The sequence below is a fragment of the Sander vitreus genome, chromosome 9 (assembly GCF_031162955.1).
Source record: "Sander vitreus isolate 19-12246 chromosome 9, sanVit1, whole genome shotgun sequence".
Lineage (NCBI taxonomy): Eukaryota > Metazoa > Chordata > Actinopteri > Perciformes > Percidae > Sander > Sander vitreus.
In genome coordinates, this window is record NC_135863.1 from 7,065,378 (window position 1) to 7,085,653 (window position 20,276).

Here is a 20,276-nt window from a genome sequence, read left to right on the forward strand (position 1 = left end):
CTCACTTCCGTTGTCGCATGTGTATTTGTGTTGTGGATTTTGTATTTGTTTTGTAGCTTTTGCATTTGCGTTGTAGCTTTTGCGTTTGTGTTGTAGCTTTTGTGTTGAACCGTCTCGGCCACCATACTTGTATCATGTGGACGCGCTGACAGTTTTGTTGTCATTACTTAAAATTCCTCATGGGGGCGACATAAACTACGCACTATAGCTTTAAGGAGTTTGATTAAATGGACTTCTCAATTTTAACCTTTTCAGTGTTTTCTCTTCTTTTCTATTTTTTCCCCCTCAAGTCAGATATCCTTTCACTTTGCACACTAAAGATAAAGTTTTTGAATATATATAGCCACCTACGTTTAGATAGGCCCACTATTTGTCTTAAGTTTTGGCTTGCAAAGCTTAACAAACAAAGAGGAAGTTTGGAATACAAATTAGTTTACAATAAATCCATAACAAATGTGGGAAGGTTGCATACATTTGTTCCCTCTTCTGTCTGTATGTCTTTTTGTGCTGATTCAGTGTGATCACTCATGACCCTGACTGCAGCTCAGTCACCTTGCCCACTGTGATGTATGAGACTGTGGCTCATTGAACACAAACAAGGATAAGACTTTATGGAGAATTTAGAAAGACTAGTGCAAAACATGATTGATGAGGAAATTATCTGATGAGATGAGATAAGATGAGATAGTTCTTTCCAGTCATTTTTAACAAAAAAATGACGACCTGCATCTCAAGCAACTTCATGTGACAGAAAAGAGATGAAAAATGCCAGATTACCATATTTTTTATTACTATTCTTGGTAAGAAAAAGGGAAACACAAAGCAAATGATCGTGAAAACACTCCTGCACCTCCATTTTTCTCTCTGCCCATTAGACATGCACATTATGGCAATGCATCAACTGAGTCACAGCAGTGTAGAGTAGAGGTCTTCAAGGGTCTACCTAAACCCTAGAACCTGAAACCCGACCAGGGACCCGTGGAGGTTCGGATCCACGGTTTATACGGTCAACTGTGTCTGGGCCGGGTCCCCTTCTATTACCGCGGGTTCCAGGTCTGTTTAACATGATGTGTAATACCTGAGTGAAGAGCAGACAGGCTGATCATGATATAGGGCTGTGTGTAGAGGTGTAGCCATGGTTCATGCAGGTGTCTAGGTAAGAATTCAGATACTCTATGTGCATTTTGTATTAAAAGGTGTCATCTGTCTCAGGGATCTTTTTCTTCAGAGTGTGGATGCTTCTCTCCAGAGACTGATATTGTGCTGCTCAGCCTTCATCTTGTAAGTCTCCACATTTTAATCCACAGTGTCCTTCTTCAGGGTGCTGAACTGCAGCATGGACAAAGCTCATGTCAGCATCATTCAGACCTTGAAGGGTATACTAAAAGTATAAAAATAAATAAGACCAGTGGCACTAAGAAAGTGCTCACTCAAGACTATTTTAAAATTCACTACATGTAATCAGAAGTATTCAGGGCCATTTGTCTGAAGCAAAGTTATTTTGGGAGTGCATTGATGTAAGCAGCACTCATGGTACCCATGCTAAGAGATCTTCATTAGCACCACAGCTGGCACTGCAGCCTGACATTTATCTGGAACTGATCATTTCAGATATGAATTTTCTACAAGATTCTATCTAGATTAATGTTCATTGAGCGTCTGAGCTTTCAAGTCCTGGAGGCCCAAATGCACGTCACATTAATTAAATAAGGCCCCCCTTTTAAAATACCTATAATGTACCTAGTATTGTCTGCATTTGTTTTTGTTAGTTATGTAGCTATTTCCATCTCTGTCTGGCATGTTTTGTAGCTGCATGTTTTCTTGTGTGTTTTACCTTTTCCGACAGGCACAAAATTGAGAAAAAAAGGACTTCATATTAATGAAGCACCAACAGAATTCAATCATTTGTCTGATTGTTTGGCAGAAAAGTACATCATCATCATCATCATCGTATTCATTATCTTGTAAAGGATATGGACTAAACTCATTCCAATGGTTGGTCATGGGGCAATGTTGAAAATGTTCTTTTTTCCCCTAATTTGTAATAAAACGTGTTGGGTGTGACTATGGGTTCTTACTGAAACTTCCAAAGGGAGTCCCAAAACTCTCTTAATCTGTGTGTGTTTATCAGCAGACAGAAAACGAGGCAAACCCTCCATTATTGGCAACAATGGGTCACTAGAGAGCTCATTTCCAGTGTAAACTGTGGCATTTTTTTCATAAGTTGGAGTGATAGACAGGCAGCCCTAAATGCCACAGAGCTTAATTACCACAGTGTTGCTATAATTGGCTAAAATGTATAAAAGTGGCTAAAAAGCAAAACTATTATGCAAGTTTTTTTTTGTCCACACTAGCTATGACAGGGACGTCACTAGGATTAAAAGACAGGGGGGGCTTAGCCCCCAGGGTATTTGTAACTTGCGTTTGCAAAATCTTTGCACTCACAAACACTTTTGTTACTGTATTAGAGCTACACTTATGTCAACAACCAGTCAAGAAATCAATATGTTAACAAGTAAAAAGTGACAGACATATCCTCTTCTTCCATTTCTACTCTGTTCCTTCTGTCTTATCCTTTAAGATAAAACAAAACCCTGATGCTAATTTCATGACTTCGAAATGCAAATTGGTCACATGAAACGACATCCAAAATGTCCAAAAATTTATACAGAAAATATCTTCCAATATCCATCTCATCTGCTCAATGAATTGAAGGATACAACGGTACATTAACATTAACAGGGACCCGATGACTTTAGTTTTCAGTGATGAACAACATGGGGATTGATATAGTTTTAGAATATGCCTACTATAGAGATAGGCTATATTATTGGCAATGAATAAAGAGTTGTGCTTAGCTTGCTAAACTAACCATTTCTTGTATTTCGCTCGTTCACTCTAGCTAGACTTTAGTTTTCCATAGCAAACCAAAATATCCCCTTTCCTTTACCTCAAGAAAACATAAAGGTAAGCAGGTCATTAAAAACAACTTACAATTTCACTCTGTATCACATTAGGTGTAATCAATCTTCCTTTCACCATTAGCGTGAATCGGTGTGTGTGTTTGTGGGGGGGAGGGTGCAAAGCGAGTTCAGACCAAAGAGTAGCGATGAGACGAGATGAATCCCCCAGTTACTTGCAACATGCCGGTCTGCAGCGCTCTGAAAGCTGCCAGTTCACACCAATGCAACAAGACGGTGCGGTGCATCATCTTGATAGCACAACGACTCTCTGTACTTCTGTCTAACTTCGGACATTTGTTGTACTAAATATAAATGAGGATAAATCGAATTGTTATTGTTGTTCTTATTATTATTTGGGGGGGCTTAGGAACATTTTAGGGTAGCTTCAGCCCCCCTAAAATAGGCCTAACGGCGTCCCTGAGCTAAGATACTACTTTGCAAATTTAATTTCAAAGGATCTGCACACCCACACAGGTGTTTTCAGTTATTCTGCCTAATTACAATCTAAAATGTCATGAACTAGTATAAATGTTGACAACATCTAAATATTTTTGAAAGCTTTACTAAACAGTTTGCATATGATCAAGCTTGAGATAATCAAAGTGTTAATGTTCAGGCCGTTACTGGTGCAAAAAATCTGACAGGACAGTGAAGAAGATGTCAGTCGCGTACACACATACATAAGATAACTACATTTACTTTGTTCACAAAATAAGCACCAAACATGGATGAGTATGAGGATGTGTTGCAGCTAGCATGCCTGATGGGAGCACTTTGTTTACCGCAATCAAAACAATTTTAGTGAGTGAGTAATATAATTAGTGAGTGTTATCTCTGTTAGCTGCTCCAATTTTTACAAGCAGGAACAGATTAGATTATAAACAGAAATACCCAATCATGTTTTGGCTTTTGACAAGAAAATTGTTGTAAAATATGGAGGTCCAAAGAAAACCTGGAAGTATGGATGGATGGATTGGTGTTTTACTGCTACATTTACTTGCATTGCATTTGTGACACAATTTCACACTAAATGTCCACGTTTATTTCAAAAAGCAAAATATAAAAAGGTCAAGGTCAAGGTAACTTTATTTATAACCAAAAGTAGATTTGGTTTACAGTGAGTGTTGAGTGGGTCAGCCTCCTTTTGACGGTAGAACGTGCTGCTTCATTCCGTAATCTAACGTTAACCTACTGCTAAATATTAACTAGCTGGATGCTTCGCCGCATAGTCTTGGCGGCCAACGTTGGTAATTTCTCCCCAATTTCAGGTCACATTACTGCTGGGACATGTCCGTTTGTGTAGTATTTGGTTTAGAAGCCTTTACTGGTGATTTTTCACGGTACAAAATCCTGCTATATACTCCGTTGCAGTAGCTCCAGCTGATACTAGTGAAACAACAGCGTAGGCTGCGGAGCGAAGCTCAGATTCCAGGAAACACTCTGGCCAATCAGAGCAGACTGGGCTTTGTCGGGAGGGGGGCTTAAAGAGACAGGCGCTCCAACAGTGCATCTCATACAGAGGGTGAATACAGGTGCAGCAGCCGTGGGCAGTATGAGAAAAATAAAGTGTTTTTTGAACAGTAAAGCATGTAAACACATTCTAGTACAAACACAAAATATAAGTATTAACCTGAAAATGCTATATAATAGTTGCCCTTTAAAGAAGAAGAAGGCTCTACATGTACCTGGAAATATGGCTTGCTGCTGTACAACAACAGCAAGGAGCAAGACGTTGTAAGGAGGCACAAAAGGATAGAGAAACCTGATTTGCAGAGCGGTAATCAGAAACATAGGGAGACAGGAGATAAATGAGTGGACTGGACAATGAGTCAGTGAGGAAGGCAATTATTTGGGGGGGAGGAACACAATGAAGGGAGGAGAGATGGGATGGAGAAGAGTGGACAGTGAGAGGACGGGGTACAGAGAGAATGAAAAGAAAGAAAGGTAGAGGGAGGGACAGCTGCAGAGAAAGAAGGGAGAGACAAGAGGTAAGGGGTAAGGGGTGCTGCTGTGAGAAGAAAATGTCATTGGCACACACACACACACACACACACACACACACACACACACACTCACACTCACACAGATGGTAGAAATGAATGAAATAGGAGCTAAAAAAGGGAACAAACACACAACCCCCAGGATTTGTGTTCAAGTGTGGTGTTAAGAACCCGTGTGTGTGTGTGTGTGTGTGTGTGTGTGTGTGTGTGTGTGTGTGTGTGTGTGTGTATGTGTGTCTGTGTGTGTGTGTGTGTGTGTGTGTGTGTGTGTGTGTGTGTGTGTGTGTGTTCCATTTGCTGCCAGAACATGCATTCAAGTTATTCCCCATAAATGAAAGTGATCCATTAGCTGTTGTGAGAGAGTTAGCAGAGCATGGAATCCCTAAGTATGGCCAGATGGACTAACTGGCTGGCTGGCAGGAACTAACAGGCTGTACGCTTCTTTTTGATTGGCTCTAATTATGATCTACTGCCGTGTCCAGAGAATTGCTGTCTGGGTGATGTGTGTTGTACATGTGTGCACACACACTCGTCTGTGGTGAATCCAGAGTTTTCGGAGGGAAAATAGGACAGGCTAAAATGTTAAGCAGGTTAAAAAAAAAGAGTTTGGGTTGATGTGAAGACTATTTAGTAACACAACTATCTGAAGTAGTTGCATTTGTTCCAGTTCCAGCTTACAGTACAGTAGTTCCTCATTGTAAATAACCTACTGTTTGCAGGCGCACAATTGTCTAGAGCTGAAAAATTCCAGGGACACAAATTAAGACAGAATGAGATAATATTCTTCCCAGTTCTGCCTTGCCGTGTTCAAGTATTTTATTCAATCTACTCATGAACTACTGCGGGAAAATATTCTATTAACCTGAAATTTGAAGGTAATTCTTGATCTTAGAAACAGCAGTTGAAATGATCAATTTAGTACATGTAGCTGTCCTGGAGCTTTGGATCATACCGTATCACACAGTGTTCATCAACAGATTGTTCGGTTGACATGGAGTTAGAATCTGAGAAAACTCAGATTGGACAGATAGTCTAGCTAGCTGTCTCAATTTACCCTTCAGAGATCTGAGGAGCAGTTAACCATAGTCCTCATAAATCCACCGAGTTTAAAATTCCAACACAAAGAAAGCGAAAGGAAACGGACATCGGCAAAAAGACATGCATCCGGAATTTCCTGCAGCAACAGATCAATCCCGGAAGTGGAACGTCAAGGATATAGACTACACCCAACCTGGCTAAACTTTTAAGTTTGGGTAAACATATGTTCTGGAGGCCAAAAACAATAGCATTTTACGACAATAAGACAGTTCATAATGCTCTGTATAAGACATAAAAAGTATAGATTTTTTAGATTTTCGTTGTCATGGTTGGTGCTAAGGCTCCCTTTTTCTTAAGCACGATATTGACTTCTGACTATGTTTACTTAAAAATTGAGTTTCAAATCTTCCCCAATTCACAAAACTTTTAATTTTAACTTTTTTTTTAATCCAAGATTGGACGAAGTCCTGAAAAAAATAAAAACTTAAACATCAAGAATTATTTTACAACCAGGCAAACTCCATCAGGTGATGAAGCTCATGTGATTCAATCAGAAACTGTTTGGTGGTGGTTGCTGTTTGGGTTAAATAGTTAGAAAAAAAAGTTAGAAAAACAGGTAAAATTACAAAACAGTTTAAAAAAAATAAAAATAAAAATCAGACAAGTCAAAACATAATATGTCCTCTCTTCTTTTGTCCTCCTCTTCTTCTTTCTCCCTTTCTATTCACCTTATATCTCTTTGAATTCTCATCTAATTTTTCATCTCCTCTTTTAGCCTCCATTCTCCTCATCCTGCATTACTTATGCTCATCTTGTTTTTACTTCCTCTCCCTCATCCTCCTCCTCATCTTCCTCCTCCCTTGTCCTGCTTTTCCTCCTCCCTTCCCTCCCTCCACTTCTCTTTCGTCTTCTTTCAGAGGGAGCTGCTCTACGTGCCAGGCCTCTCCCATCGCCTTCTCTTTTCATCCAACCTCTAATCAGATTAATTCACTATTTCATTCACAGGGATATAATAAGGTGATTATGCATGGGCCCCACGCTGCTCCTACCCATACTTGGATTCTCACACACAAACACAGACACTGCCCCTTTAGCACTGATGGAAGTTGACATCGCATTTCCCTTAAAAATTCTGTGGATGTCCTCCATCAGAGAAAGCTTGCAACCTGGCGCTTCCCTGATTAATTTGTCTCTTCACTTCTAATCAGTGTCAGCATAGAGGACGCAGAGGTGGAGGAACGAGTCAGAGGAGGAGGAAGCCAGGGGAGAGGAAAGCAGGGAAGGAAGGCGCTTCTAAACGTTTAATTAGAGTCCACCTGGAGACCTCTTTAGATCAAATCCCAAAAGCTCCACACACAGATGAATTTAAACAGGGATGACCTCCATTGTTGCAGCTCTGCAGCCACCGATGTCTATGCTTCTTTACCCACATGCAATACCTTTATCTTAAAAGAATAACCCAATTCCTCTATGGTTGATTGCTTCATGCTAATATTTAAGCATATGTTAAAAGTAAATTGATAGGCGGAAATAGCCATACTAATAAAACTGTCCTTTAAATAATTAACAGCTGTTTTTTATTGCATTGTGTGTAGAATGACTTGTAAAGATGGAATATCATAATCTGCACTTAGTGACTTTTTTGGAATTTTGAATCGCATCACACTGTCTGTATCAGCACATGGAGTTTAAGTTTGATGTATTGGAAAAAAATCAATACATTTGAATTTTATGTCAAAGTTTTTCCAAGGCAAAAAAAACAAACTTTCGTGCTCAATCAATACAACAATAGGTTAAACAGGATAGACAAAGATATTCCACATATCACCCAAAGTAAGTAAAGAACCAGAACTTTTCCCACAATGTTTTGATCCAACAAGGATACTCTTCAAGTCCTGTCTGTTTTGCAATACAATGTTGAAGTTGGGAGGTTCAGATTGTGTGCTGTATCTTTTTCTGTATTTTGTTGTGACTTTAGCTTGTTAACATATCTTGTTGAGATATATTTTTTTACTTTTGAAGGTGGATATAGCGCTCATCCTTGTAGACTTTATAGTTCCTGCCTTTTACATTCCCCATACAAGTACTGTTTGCTAACTAGACTGTAGACACTTGCATTGCTATATCCCACAATGAGGGTCATGTCTGGAACTTTTGTGTAAGCCAATCCATCTGACTGTTGTGTCTTGTTTTTTGTGAGTGTTTTGTTTCTTTTCTTGTTGTGTGAGGACAGATATATACATATATATGTATTGTTCAGCTCCCTTGTAGACCTTCATCCACGCCCAACTAGTTGATGAGTTCATGGATAACACCTTCTACCACTTCTCACCTTTTTACATTGTTGGCCATTGCTGTTTGTCTAATAGCCTATTTAAGCCCTTGAATAACATGATCTGTGCTCATGATGGTCCGAAGACTGAAAAATTCACCTGAAAGCTTCTTCAAGTTGTTTGTCAGTATGTACCTTTCTCAGACTGCCCTCAAGAATTTTATACAAGAATTCAGAAACAAAAACAACTTTTTTTTAACTGTATTCAGTGTGTGTCGTAGCCCAGTGATCCACCAGGACACTGAACTGCAAGCTTGCTATTTTCACTTCATTTAAACAAGGAGAAAGCAGATGATGGGAGGGGAGCGAATAAAGAAAATCACAGAGAAATGCTGATACATAAAATGCCTTGGTTGGGCAATAGAACACCTGGCCATATGGGGGAATAACATTGATTGGCTGCAGAGTCAAACAATCCCATGAAAGCAAACCATGCAGCCTCATGAAGCCTATTATTTCTCACTCTGTGCAGGGATGTTACAGCTCATATGAAGCATTAGAAGTAGCGCGCTGAGTGGTTAAGACACTATACGCATGACATTGCCACAGAATGAAGACTGTTTTTAATAATGCAAACATATAGGCTACTTAAGGACAAAAATATTAACCTCTTCCATCTGTGCAGTATGTGCTTGTTTATTAAGGGGTGAAGAAATCATCAGAGCTGAGCAGAAACTGAAAACTGAACAAAGCGGTCAGCTTGCACTACTATTGCATTTTTGTTACATTTCCATTATTGATTTAAAGGATCTCTTATCACGTCAACCTTCGGAAGAGGAGTTCACCGTGTGCATACATGAGAAGACACCTCTCACAGGCCCCTTTGAAGATTATTTTTTGGGCTTTTCCACCTTTAATTGATAGGACAGCTAGGTAAAAAAGGGAAGAAAGATAAGCAGGAAATCATCTCAGAGAAGACTCGAACACTGGATCTCTGCATTGAGGCATAAGCCTCTCAGTACACGTGCACCTGCTCTACACACTGAGCCAACCCGGCCACAGCCCTTGACCAAACACCACCACTATGCTTATTTTTAATTTTATTAAAGTAGGCTGCCCTAAATTCAGTTTACTAATTAAATGTGAGTAGGTTGCAAACAATTTTTTTTATTTTCTTTTACACAACCTTTTTGCTTTGTCAGTTGTCCTGCCATTTTTTTTCTCCAATTCAGATGTTTTATAAAAACAACTTGAGTCACCCACCAATCGCACTGTAAAATCCTTATATAATAATATATATAATATATTATAATATTCCATCTCGAGAGGAGAAGAGAGGAATAGATGGCTTAGCAGAGCTAAAGGGCACAAACAACTTCCTGTTTACAAATCTTGGGGGGTGATTGCTAATAAGATAGGATTTTTCCATTTGAATGTTGCCTAATAATGGATTTTTCTATGCATATACAAACTGATTTTCAGCCAGCGAATCTGTGAAATAGCTAAAAGCAGACCATCTGGAGAACCTCTGATAAATAAAAATGCTGTCTCTTGTGATTTGGCTAAAGTCAATGCATAAATTACTTATTTTTTCTTCAATGATAAGAATTATACGAAGTCTGTGTATTGACTAGTGACATTTTCCCCTGCCACCCTCCCTGCAGTATATTTGGTTATCCAATTCTAATTGTTTGTAATTTGGTTATAAAGACCTCACTTATCTTCTCTCTTTTCCACACTGATCACTCGTTGTTATTCAGCCTCTTGGCTGCACAGCTGCCTTCTGGGTAGCAGACTGAGGCTGGGCCAAAGGAAAACATCTGACTGGGATGTGGATTTAACACTGGGCTATGTTCAATTCCCAGTTGTAAGGGAGGAGGACAATCAGCTGCATGCCCATTAGAGTGCGGATCGGGCTGCATTTTTCTGTCCGAGTCCGGCCTATTGTTTTTCTCATACTAATGACACATACGTTTGTTTGTGTGGAAAGCCCGCTTTTATTAAGCAACTGCAGGAAGGCATTCGGAAATGTCAGCAGATGAGCACACGTTAACACAGGCGCGCAGCTACATAATAAGATTTTTTAAATTTAAAATGTTCAATCCCTTATCGCGCTGATGTGACCGAGCCCAACCCGAACCCGGACATCATTTCTAAATATCTGTCCGAACCCGGCCCAGCCCGACGGGTACCGTCGGGTACGGTTCGGGTATCCATCCTCTAATGCCCATACTGGGTCCACTTGCCCTGACTTTGACACTCGGTGGTTCTGTGGACCAGTTTCTACAAAGCACTTAATGATTGGGCAATCCTGCACCTGATGGTCTATAGGCTGAATTATAAAGCACTTTGTCACCTGGCCAGCGTACATTATGTGGTCATTATAAAGGACTATTTGGAAATGGGGTTTGGTGCTCCAATGAGTCTTTGCTCACTCCACTCCAAATGTGTCTAGTGGCTTAATGGGAGGTTGGAGAATGAGCATTTTAGATCAACGCTCAAAATCGTTGTTATTATCACAACTATTGACTATTGAAATTTTGCAAAAACTGTCTTCACAGCCATTTCTTTTAAGGACTCTACTGACTACATTTCTATTCATGGACTGTTTGCAAACGCTATCAGAGAAGTGGTTCCTGGTAGAAGCAGAACTGTAAAAGAACACATATAATGCACACTAATCAAACAAAACTGCAACAGCAGCAACATACTCAGTGTATTCGGACGCCTCACTTTCACCCAAACGTGGAGCCATGAGGAGCAGTCGTTGATGATGGAATCATAACGGCTTCATGTCAGAGAAGAGATCAGGAGACTAACATGGACTGACCTGGACATTAACTCTCCCCTCTTGTCTCTTCTGCTCATATTCACTATTGTTCACTTACTGTTGGTTACCATGGCAGAAACACCCAGAAAAGACCACCAAAAACCATCAGGAAGGCCATTCATGAATATTAGTTTGACTAAATACACCCATTTTACCTATTTATGACTCTGTTGGTGGCAAATATACACAATCCCCAAGATCTAAAGTCAGTGTTTTATATACCTGGCAAACCCCCCAAAGTCTCAATGTGTAATAAGAAATTTTACAATTGTTATAACCAGGAGACTGTGCTTTTTTATTCTGTTTGTTTGCAAAACATCTTATAACATCTTATGTCATCTTATAAAAAAAACGGGTCAGGGTTCAAACAATTTTGAAATATAGCCTTGTACAGATAACATTTAAAGACCTCATATTATGCTCATTTTCAGGTTCATAACTGTATTAGAGGTTGTACCAGAATAGGTTTACATGGTTTAATTTTTTTTTAAAAACACCATATTTGTGTTGTACAGCACATTTTAGGAGCGCCTCTTTTCTCCCTGTGTGTTGAGCTCTCTGTTTTAGCTACAGAGTGAGACATCTGACTTCTATTCCATCTTTGTTGGGAGTCGCACATGCGCAGTAGCTAGGTAAGGAGTACTAGCCAGTCAGAAGCAGAGTATGAGGCCGTGCCACATTAGCAGGCGAGCATTATGATGTGTGTTACAAAGTGACGCCAAATGACACGCGTTTGTCACGGACGTAAAGGCTGGACTACAATAGAGCTGTTTGGAGCAGTTTGTGAACAGTGTTTTCTCTGGAAGATGGTAAGTCTCTTTGGGGTGGACTTTGGGCTTTTTCACTTTGTAAACCTATAACATGCACAAAAAAGATATACACACATTAAAGGAAAAGGAAAAAGCCAAACAGCATAAAATGTGCACTTTAAATGATTTTTTACAAAGTCCGGTGTGAGGTTTTACTCATCCAAGTGCTTGGAGGTAGTCATTGGATGCTCAATGGCTCTATTTGTGGCAGGTCCAAGACAGCAGCATATGGCTGGTGAGGGACAGTGGTATAGGCCAACTATTTAGCAGTCATGTCAGGGATGTTCTGATGGAGGAAGAGGGAATAAACATCCACTCAAGACAGGACAGATTGGGCCAAAATGACCTTAAATAGTATTCCCAGTAATTTATCCAGACCATTGTTTATTCGCACATTGCCAAATCTCCTCAGGCTGATTTAGTGCCACATAGGAGCTAACCCACTAATCCAACTTAGGCCCAGAGATTCATGACTGTGTTCTTTTTTGTCCCAAGCTTTAGCTGCCAGGAATAACTCCAAGAGAGGAGCTTGACAGAGTGTATCCAACTTATTTTCAATCTGCTGCCAGGAAGCAGCCTGTCGCTCTGAGATGAAGAGTGACAAAGAGATGTGAATTCAATGGAATGCATTACTGTCTGACTCAAGCTATTATGATGGTGGTATTATGGTATTTTTCTTTCCGTTTGAAGACATCTCAGAGTAGGGATCTGACCATCAGAGAATAGAGGAATTAAGGGTGGTGAAAATATTGATTGCCATCAGAATAGAGAGAAAGTCACTCTTGGGGAGATCAGTCAGTTTCTGCTTTAAGAACTAGGAGGATAAGCCACTGAAAGAGACTGATGGCATTTCAAATGAACAGTGGTACTCACTACAGAAGCCCACAGTCATCAGTCTACCCTGAATCTATCTGGTGTGTTAGTAAGTGTTAGACTCACTTGTCCAGCCTATTGAACTCTTATGTTAACTGCAAGTCTCAAGACTGTCAAATCAAAAGCATGTGAAAAAGCCACTTTTCACCAGGGAAACTAATACCATGTTGAACAAATATTTTTTGATCTCTGTAATGGTGCAGTTGTTGCAAAAGTGAGCCTGCCATTAGAAGGATGGCTGCACACTCTTTTTTAGGTCACAGTGCTCCTGTCCAATCTTGAAAACCACCATTAAAGAGGATGACTCAAACTGCCAATTATGTTGATATAAGAGCGGGAGAGTTTTGTGTAGGGAGAAAAAAAAAGTATTGAGAAATAATAATATAACACATTTGTTTGCAGTGTACAGCATCTGTGTTAGGTTTTTTTGATTGTTAATTAATTTCAAACCTATATAACACATAATGGAGTTTCATTTTTCAAGCAAGTACATTACAGACCAGATTGCAAACATCTTTTGTATTTTTGTTAGTTTTACATGCATTTTGACAGGGTCTGTGCTTGTTTAAAAATTGCACATTTTGAGTAAGATCAAGTTACGTTCATGGTCACTGGGCAAAGCACAGCATTAGCATTCAGCATGTGCATGCTCCGGCTCTCTAACTGCAGGCCCTCCACACATGACTATGACTTAAAAAGATGACTATAAAGTCTCTTTATGCAACATAAAAGTGAATGGTTGTGGTTCCCATCCTTTCTCTGACTACAGTGCAAAGTGATAATGCTGCAGATTGGACAATAACTCTGACCTTCTCACTGGACTTTAATGTTGGACATTTGGGGCTGATGGCCTTCACTCAAAAAAGACATTACAATGTGTGTGAGGTGCAGGGAAATCATATCGAGGTTACAGTAGACCCATAGCTTTGAAAAAGTGTATTTGTTGATGAGGTGGCAAGTGAAACTCATGAGGATTAAAGTAGAATATTTCTAAACTTTGATCTGCATCTATCTATCTATCTATCTATCTATCTATCTATCTATCTATCTATCTATCTATCTATCTCTACAATCTGCTCTGGTGCATGACACCACCTCTAGGTGGAATCTCTTGACATTACATACAGTTATCTGTCCGAAGTAAATTTATTTTCACTAATTTACATTTCACATGGGTTTTCACGATGTAGGCCTAATCTCTGTTATATAAGTAACATTTGTTTTGCAGTCCTTCAAAAACTACAATAATGAAATGTGTTTATATCTAGGTGTAAAAGGGGAATTTCAATAAAATAAAAAGTAATACGATAGCAATGTTTTGAAGAAAAACGTACTTACAATATTTTCAAAGATAACGCCACCACGTTCCTGTAGTAGATCTTTCCCCCCCATAGGACTATGACATACATAGACATAATCTGTATATAGAAGTTTTCCCCCCATGTAGGAACCTTTGATTTCACACATCCTTTCCGCCGGCGGACTATGTTGGTACACCGTTACCCTCCGTCACTTCCTTCCCACGTGAAAAGCTCCATGCATGTGAGGAGCCGTACATCCACATCGGATTTCCTCGCGTTTAAAACAACTAGCTAGATTACATATTGTCATCTTATGATTATCGATAGCAGGACTATGGAGTCAGCAGAGGAGGAGGAAATGCTCGGACAGGACTCTGAGGAGGAAGACAGTGAATTATCAGACGATGAGGTTAGTGAACCGTTGATATGCTAACATTGGCTAACGTTAGCAAGCCAAATTTAACAACTGCAAAACTAACGTTATTTGTGCGGGACTCTGAAAAGGTGCTGTTTACAGTGATGTTATGTGAGGAGATAACGGTCAAAAGGACGAAGCCTGTAATGCTTGGTGTAATATTTATTTATTTACATTGCACATATTCTTTATATCGTTACCTCGTTACCATACTGTGAGCTTATGCACATTCCTTGGTTGTTATTTTTGCTCTTTTGCATTTTAAAAACGGATATATTGTGGTTATAACACGTTACTTGACAAGATACCTGATTCTGAGACTTACTTTGGTTTAGCATGCTGTAGTGTGTAGGTGCTTATACGTTGGCATTAAGGGTTTTTGGGGGGCACAATTTATGTAACAGAATGTGCCTAACGTTAATACCTATAACCACATTTTATTTTCTTTAGCTTCAAGAAGCCTTTGCAAAGGGGTTGTTGAAACCAGGGATGAACGTTCTGGTGGATAAACCCAAAAAGTTTGTCAACAATTTGGTGAGTGAAATGTTCATTTCCTGTCCAGTTTTGGTGTATATTAGGTATGGAGGAAATGAAAAGAAAACACGTTTGACATAATTTAAACAGATCATTTTAGTGATGACCTAATGAAAACGTATGAATAGATCAAATCTTGCAACTATTACAATAATGTTACTTAACACACTTGGATATTTGTTAATAACACTACCTCACATGTGTGTGTTGCGATGCAGGAGGGTTTGAAACAGTGCCTTGCTGGTTTCCGCAAAGAGCTTCCCTGGGTGGAACGGTTGGATATGACCAACCTGCCGGCTGAAGACGTCATTTCCAAAGCTGAAGGGAAAGTTCCAAGTGCGGCCAACGGAGATGTCAATGCAGATGATGACTTCCAAAGAGAGATGTTCTTGTGAGTGACCATAACTTGATGCAACATGTGATTTAAAAAGTCATTGAGTCCATTTACAGAAAGTTCACCAAAACGGAAACTCTTGGTTGGCAGTGTTGGACACTGTGATTGATATTTAATTTATATAATGCTTTTGAGGATACATGGTGTTTTTTTTGTTGTTGTTTTTAATACTCATTAAGAAAAATCTAACCCTGCCACATATTTAACCCTTGCATGATACATCTCTGTGTTTGTACACTTATAGCTACCGTCAAGCTCAAGCTACAGTTCTAGATGCATTGCCTCTCCTAAACAAGCATGGCATAGCCACCAAGAGGCCTGACGATTACTTTGCAGAGATGGCCAAGTCCGATCAGCACATGCAGAAGGTGAGCTGGTTCTCGAATGTTACACTTCTATAAAACAGGTGCAGTTTTGACAAATGTAGTTAAAGCAAAACAAGTTCAAAGTCATACTCGTATCATTTTAAAATCAAATTAATCGTACCGAAAGAACAGAGCTGCAAGACCTACAGCTGTGTTCTCCTCTAATTATTTGTAATTATTACACGGCTTGGTTGAATACTTGATTCGGATTGGTCAATCGCTGCATTCTATGGTCTGTTATTTCTGTATAACAGACCATTGCCTTGGACGGAGTTCTGAGAATAGACTCTGGCGGACCAATTTTTAAATCCATGTTTGTGCTCATACCGCTGATCAGTGGATCACATAGGGAGAGAGAGGGTGGAGGAAACGGGGATGGCTAACGGCGCCAATGGGAACTGTGCAAACATGTTTAGCTCACTGACCAGGGCGACCTGGCTTCTGCCCGAGAGCCGTGCTCATCAGCGGTGAAGTTAACCGCCTTGCCTGGGACGCACGCATTATCAGCGGGTAACCTCTGTAGGAGTAGCTGTGTAATAAGCGGGATAAAGTAGAGCGAGCCGGCCATTATTGTGAATTGAACCCCTTCAGGCTGATTCAAGACCTGCATCACCCACTGGGTTCTATTTCACAATAATGACTGCTCTACATTATCCCTTACATATTATTCTGGGTGATGGAGACACTGAGAGCCTTTAATTAATCTATACTCTAGGTGGGCAGTTGACATGTTATCACACATATTGGTTAAGGAGCTCAGCACAGTTGCTCTTTCTTCCCATTGGATTTCAATCCTAATATTTGCAGGAACACAAATGTTTTCTGTTCCTCTGTCCAGATCAGGAAAAAGCTGATCTCAAAGCAGCTGATGCTGGAGAAGTCGGAGAAGGCCAAGAAACTGCGTGAGCAAAGAAAGTTCGGCAAAAAGGTTGGTCCCTGTTTTCAAAGGTTATCGCTCTTATAAATCTCAAACATCTTGCTCTTGTGGTCCAGTCTTTAAAGTACCTTTCTTACATGAAAGAATAAAGTCGCCCATCTATGTGTACTATAGGTCTGCCTTCACACTGGTTATCATTGGTTTGTAATGATAATGGAAAGTATGCAGAAACAGATGCTAGACCAGCAGCCACAGTTCCTCTTTTGGTGTGAAGAATTAACATGAATTTTGAATATGTGCCAGGTCCAAATAGAAGTTATCCAGAAGAGGCAGAAAGAGAAGAAAGCTATGATGACTTCTGTAAAGAAATACCAGAAAGGTGAGTTTTTTTTTTTAGAAGTGTGGTTTTATTCACACATTAGTTTCACTGCCTGACAAAACTGAAACATGTATTACTGTGTCATTTATTGTGCCCTGGGGAAAAGGAACCTCTGTAAATTGCTGTAAAAGGGTATTAACATAGGTTATCTATAAATGTTTTGATGTGTGAGAATATTTTCAAATTGAGGTTTCTGATTTGTGATTATCTCCACCCCCAGGAATGACCGACAAATTGGATTTCTTGGAAGGAGACCAGAAGAAGGCTAAAGACTCTGCTCAGGGCCCCAAAAAAGCGGCAAACAAGAAGGGGTAAGGTGTTACATTTCAGCTGTGCACATTGCAGTCATAAAACTCAAGCGCGATATTTTATAACTCCTTGACGTTTGTTGCATTTTCACAAAAAGCCAAACATTTTACTGTTATTTTGACAGCCTCAATGCCAAGAGGAAATACAAAGACCAGAGGTTTGGCTTTGGAGGCAAGAAGAGTGGAAAGAAGTGGAACACCAAGGAGAGCCACAACGATGTTTCCAGTTTCCGCGCCAAAGTGGCTAATGCAAAGGGCGGCAAGGGAGGGAAGAAAGGCGGCAAGGGAGGAAAACAAAATGTGAGTCACACACACATGTGAAACACTGATTCAATAAATGTAGAAATTGCCATGATGTTAGATTTACTGTGTGCTCCGCGCTGCAGAGAAGTTCATTTGTTTTTCTCCCACTTTGTTTTTCAGAAACGGCCGGGCAAGTCTGTGCGCAAGAAGATAAAGTCTCGCTCGTAAAAACTGACTGAGGCTGGTCAATAGGCTGGACTTGGACATTGTTTCTAGGAAGGGTTTCCCTCACCTGCTCCCCAGTCTCTCCCCCCGTATACACCAGGAGAACATGAGCTTTTCTTCTACTCTTTTTGTTGATTGATATGGAGGACACTTCAAGCCTCATAGAGAAAGGGACGTCCCGCCCTATTGCTAAGGAAGCTTGTGTGAAGGACATGGCTGGTGAAGAAAAGGTCTCTCCTTGCAGAAATGGTTAACCCAAAAGTGGACTACATAGAGCTACTCACACCACAAAGTCTTTTTTTTTTTCCAAAAAGAAACAATTTGAATGTTAAAGAAAATGTCTTTTCTTCTCTATTAGTTGATATAGACCAGTTTTATTGTCTATGGACATATAATTGTCTTTCCATATGCGTATTTGATAAGGTGCTAACTACACCAGCCTCCTTGCCGTCTATTTTACATTGTGTGCTCTTTGGAGTTTGGTGTATTCTGTTTTATTTTTTTCTAACTCTGCTCATGATCTGTGGATTGTCTCCCATGTGACATGACATTTTATAATATTGAGCAGCTGTTAGTTTTGCCCTTTCCTATAATATGATTAGTATGTGATGGGCAAGTCTGCTTTGTAAAGACATGTGCAAATGTTGCCCCCACAAGTCTTTTTCTTAGCTTGCTAAGATGGAAATGCAAAAGGGCAGTTTTGGAGATGACACCTGTATGTTTGTATGATCAACAAATAAATCTGAACATAGGTTGCTCACTTTTTGGAAATGATCATTATTTCTTTTGGTCTAATGTGATGAACGCAGGGCAGATTCTTTGTGTTTGGTAACATCCGAGCTGAATCGGTAGAAATTGAATCTCTTGTCATTGCGGTTCGATGGGATCTGAGGAAAAAAATAATGGACAGAATCAGCATTTGAGTAAGCTCTGGAGATAATTTCAATTTTACCATTTTGTAATTAAAATTACCATTACATAAGACCATCTTTGGATTTGATTGTTGAAATTAATTGAATTTAGTTACTCCAACTAAGTGCAGCTGCTCACAATTTCCTGCAGTTTGGCTATTAATTCTCGTGAATTGTTTTCCTCACCAGTGGAGTTGACACCCATCCGATTTCCTGACTCTCAGTCTGTGGAACTGCATATTTCTTGGTGGGTTCCTGGCGGGCCCTGTGGAAGGCCTCGATGAACTCCGCTGGAAAAGAGAAATGTATTTGCATAATCAGTAACAGATTTTCTCAAACATTAATTGTCTATCTAATACATCACAGGGATCTGGAGTAAAGTGATGGTGATTTTATTTTTTAAAAAAAAAGAACTTTTCTTTGCTATCAAGGGACTCAATGTTAACTTACAGCTCTCTGCAACATCTTCTTTTGGTTTCCTAGACATGGGTTTGTCTGACAGAACATGTACTAAAATGTAGTGGAAACACATTGTGAAAAAAGCAGTTATAATGCAACAATTTATTCACAGTCTAATGTATCAACCGATAACATTACAGATATTTTTATTTATGTTACTTCACTTTTTGCAAGTGGTGCTTCCAATTGTGTTAATATTGATACCCTTCTGTTCACATTTGGATCACACATAGTGGTGGAAGAAGTACTCAGATCTTTTACTTAGGTAAAAGTAGTATAACTGTGAAACAATACTAAGATGTCATACATTCAAGAGTGCAAACGTATTAACAGAAATTTTGACTTGAAGTATTTGGGCAGAATGGCACTGCTAAAGTTTTGTGAGATTTTTATTTAATCTCAATTTGAGCTGTTTATATCTGTACAGAGAGAAGACGGGGTGAAGCAGGACAGACCGTTGACTTACGTTTTCGGTGTGGGTTGATGCTGAACTCCGTGTGGAGTTTCTGTTGTCTTTGCTCTTTCAGGATCGTTTCAACATGAATTGCGTTTTGATGGACCAAATCCAGTTTCTCCTTTCCTGCCATGTTCTTTATTTATTTTTTTTTTTTTAACAAATCAGCACTGAAGCCGAGAGTTGGCAAAACAGAGACGCTTTCGAAGACGCGAAGGAGTTTATAACTGATTTCGTTACCTAGCAACTGTCAACACCGCCTCGCGCTGCAGTAACGTGACTCGAACACATGGCGGAGCCGCGCGCTCAGATTTGGTCATTGTTTGATGAGTACAGTAGAGTAATCCTTTTATACTGCAACATACAGATATCTCAGCAGTGGTGGAAAGTAACTTATTACACTTAGGCCTACTCATGCACTGTACTTAAGTACCATTTTTCAGGTACATGTTGCTACTTGAGTATTTCCATTTTTTCCAACTTCTACTTCTACTTCAATACAATTCAGAGGCCAATACTATTACTTCTCATTATGCATATGCATTTACCAAATTTCTGTTCACGCTCAGTTTATTCATCGCAATTACTGTCTAAATGGTATTACTTTATTTTATATTTTATAATGT

The 20,276-nt window shown here is 39.6% G+C and overlaps 2 protein-coding genes across 2 annotated transcripts; one reads left to right on the plus strand and one right to left on the minus strand.

The window, feature by feature from the left end:
- The first annotated feature begins 14,295 nt into the window (after positions 1-14,295).
- Positions 14,296-18,586, plus strand: ebna1bp2 (EBNA1 binding protein 2). The gene is made up of 9 exons (XM_078258486.1): positions 14,296-14,495; positions 14,952-15,035; positions 15,254-15,426; positions 15,674-15,797; positions 16,633-16,722; positions 16,975-17,050; positions 17,271-17,361; positions 17,484-17,658; positions 17,782-18,586. Exons 1-9 carry the CDS (start codon positions 14,400-14,402, stop codon positions 17,827-17,829), a joined length of 957 nt encoding a protein of 318 aa, XP_078114612.1. The 5' UTR covers positions 14,296-14,399; the 3' UTR covers positions 17,830-18,586.
- Positions 18,587-18,617: 31 nt separating this feature from the next.
- cfap144 (cilia and flagella associated protein 144) lies at positions 18,618-19,783 on the minus strand. Its single transcript, XM_078258487.1, has 4 exons — positions 19,663-19,783; positions 19,188-19,247; positions 18,924-19,027; positions 18,618-18,713 (listed from the first exon to the last, which is right to left on the minus strand). Exons 1-4 carry the CDS (start codon positions 19,781-19,783, stop codon positions 18,618-18,620), a joined length of 381 nt encoding a protein of 126 aa, XP_078114613.1.
- Positions 19,784-20,276: the final 493 nt, after the last annotated feature.

Excerpts from the sequence above, each read along its gene's own strand:
- cfap144 (XM_078258487.1), bottom strand. The coding sequence starts at position 19,783 with ATGGCAGGAAAGGAGAAACTGGATTTGGTCCATCAAAACGCAATTCAT. Across the intron at positions 19,028-19,187 it reads AGAAGATGTTGCAGAGAGCT|CGGAGTTCATCGAGGCCTTC; the intron begins GTAAGTTAACAT and ends TCTCTTTTCCAG. Across the intron at positions 18,714-18,923 it reads GATGGGTGTCAACTCCACTG|ATCCCATCGAACCGCAATGA; the intron begins GTGAGGAAAACA and ends TTTTTTCCTCAG.
- ebna1bp2 (XM_078258486.1), top strand. The coding sequence starts at position 14,400 with ATGATTATCGATAGCAGGACTATGGAGTCAGCAGAGGAGGAGGAAATG. Across the intron at positions 16,723-16,974 it reads AAAGAAAGTTCGGCAAAAAG|GTCCAAATAGAAGTTATCCA; the intron begins GTTGGTCCCTGT and ends AATATGTGCCAG. Across the intron at positions 17,659-17,781 it reads GCAAGGGAGGAAAACAAAAT|AAACGGCCGGGCAAGTCTGT; the intron begins GTGAGTCACACA and ends TTTGTTTTTCAG.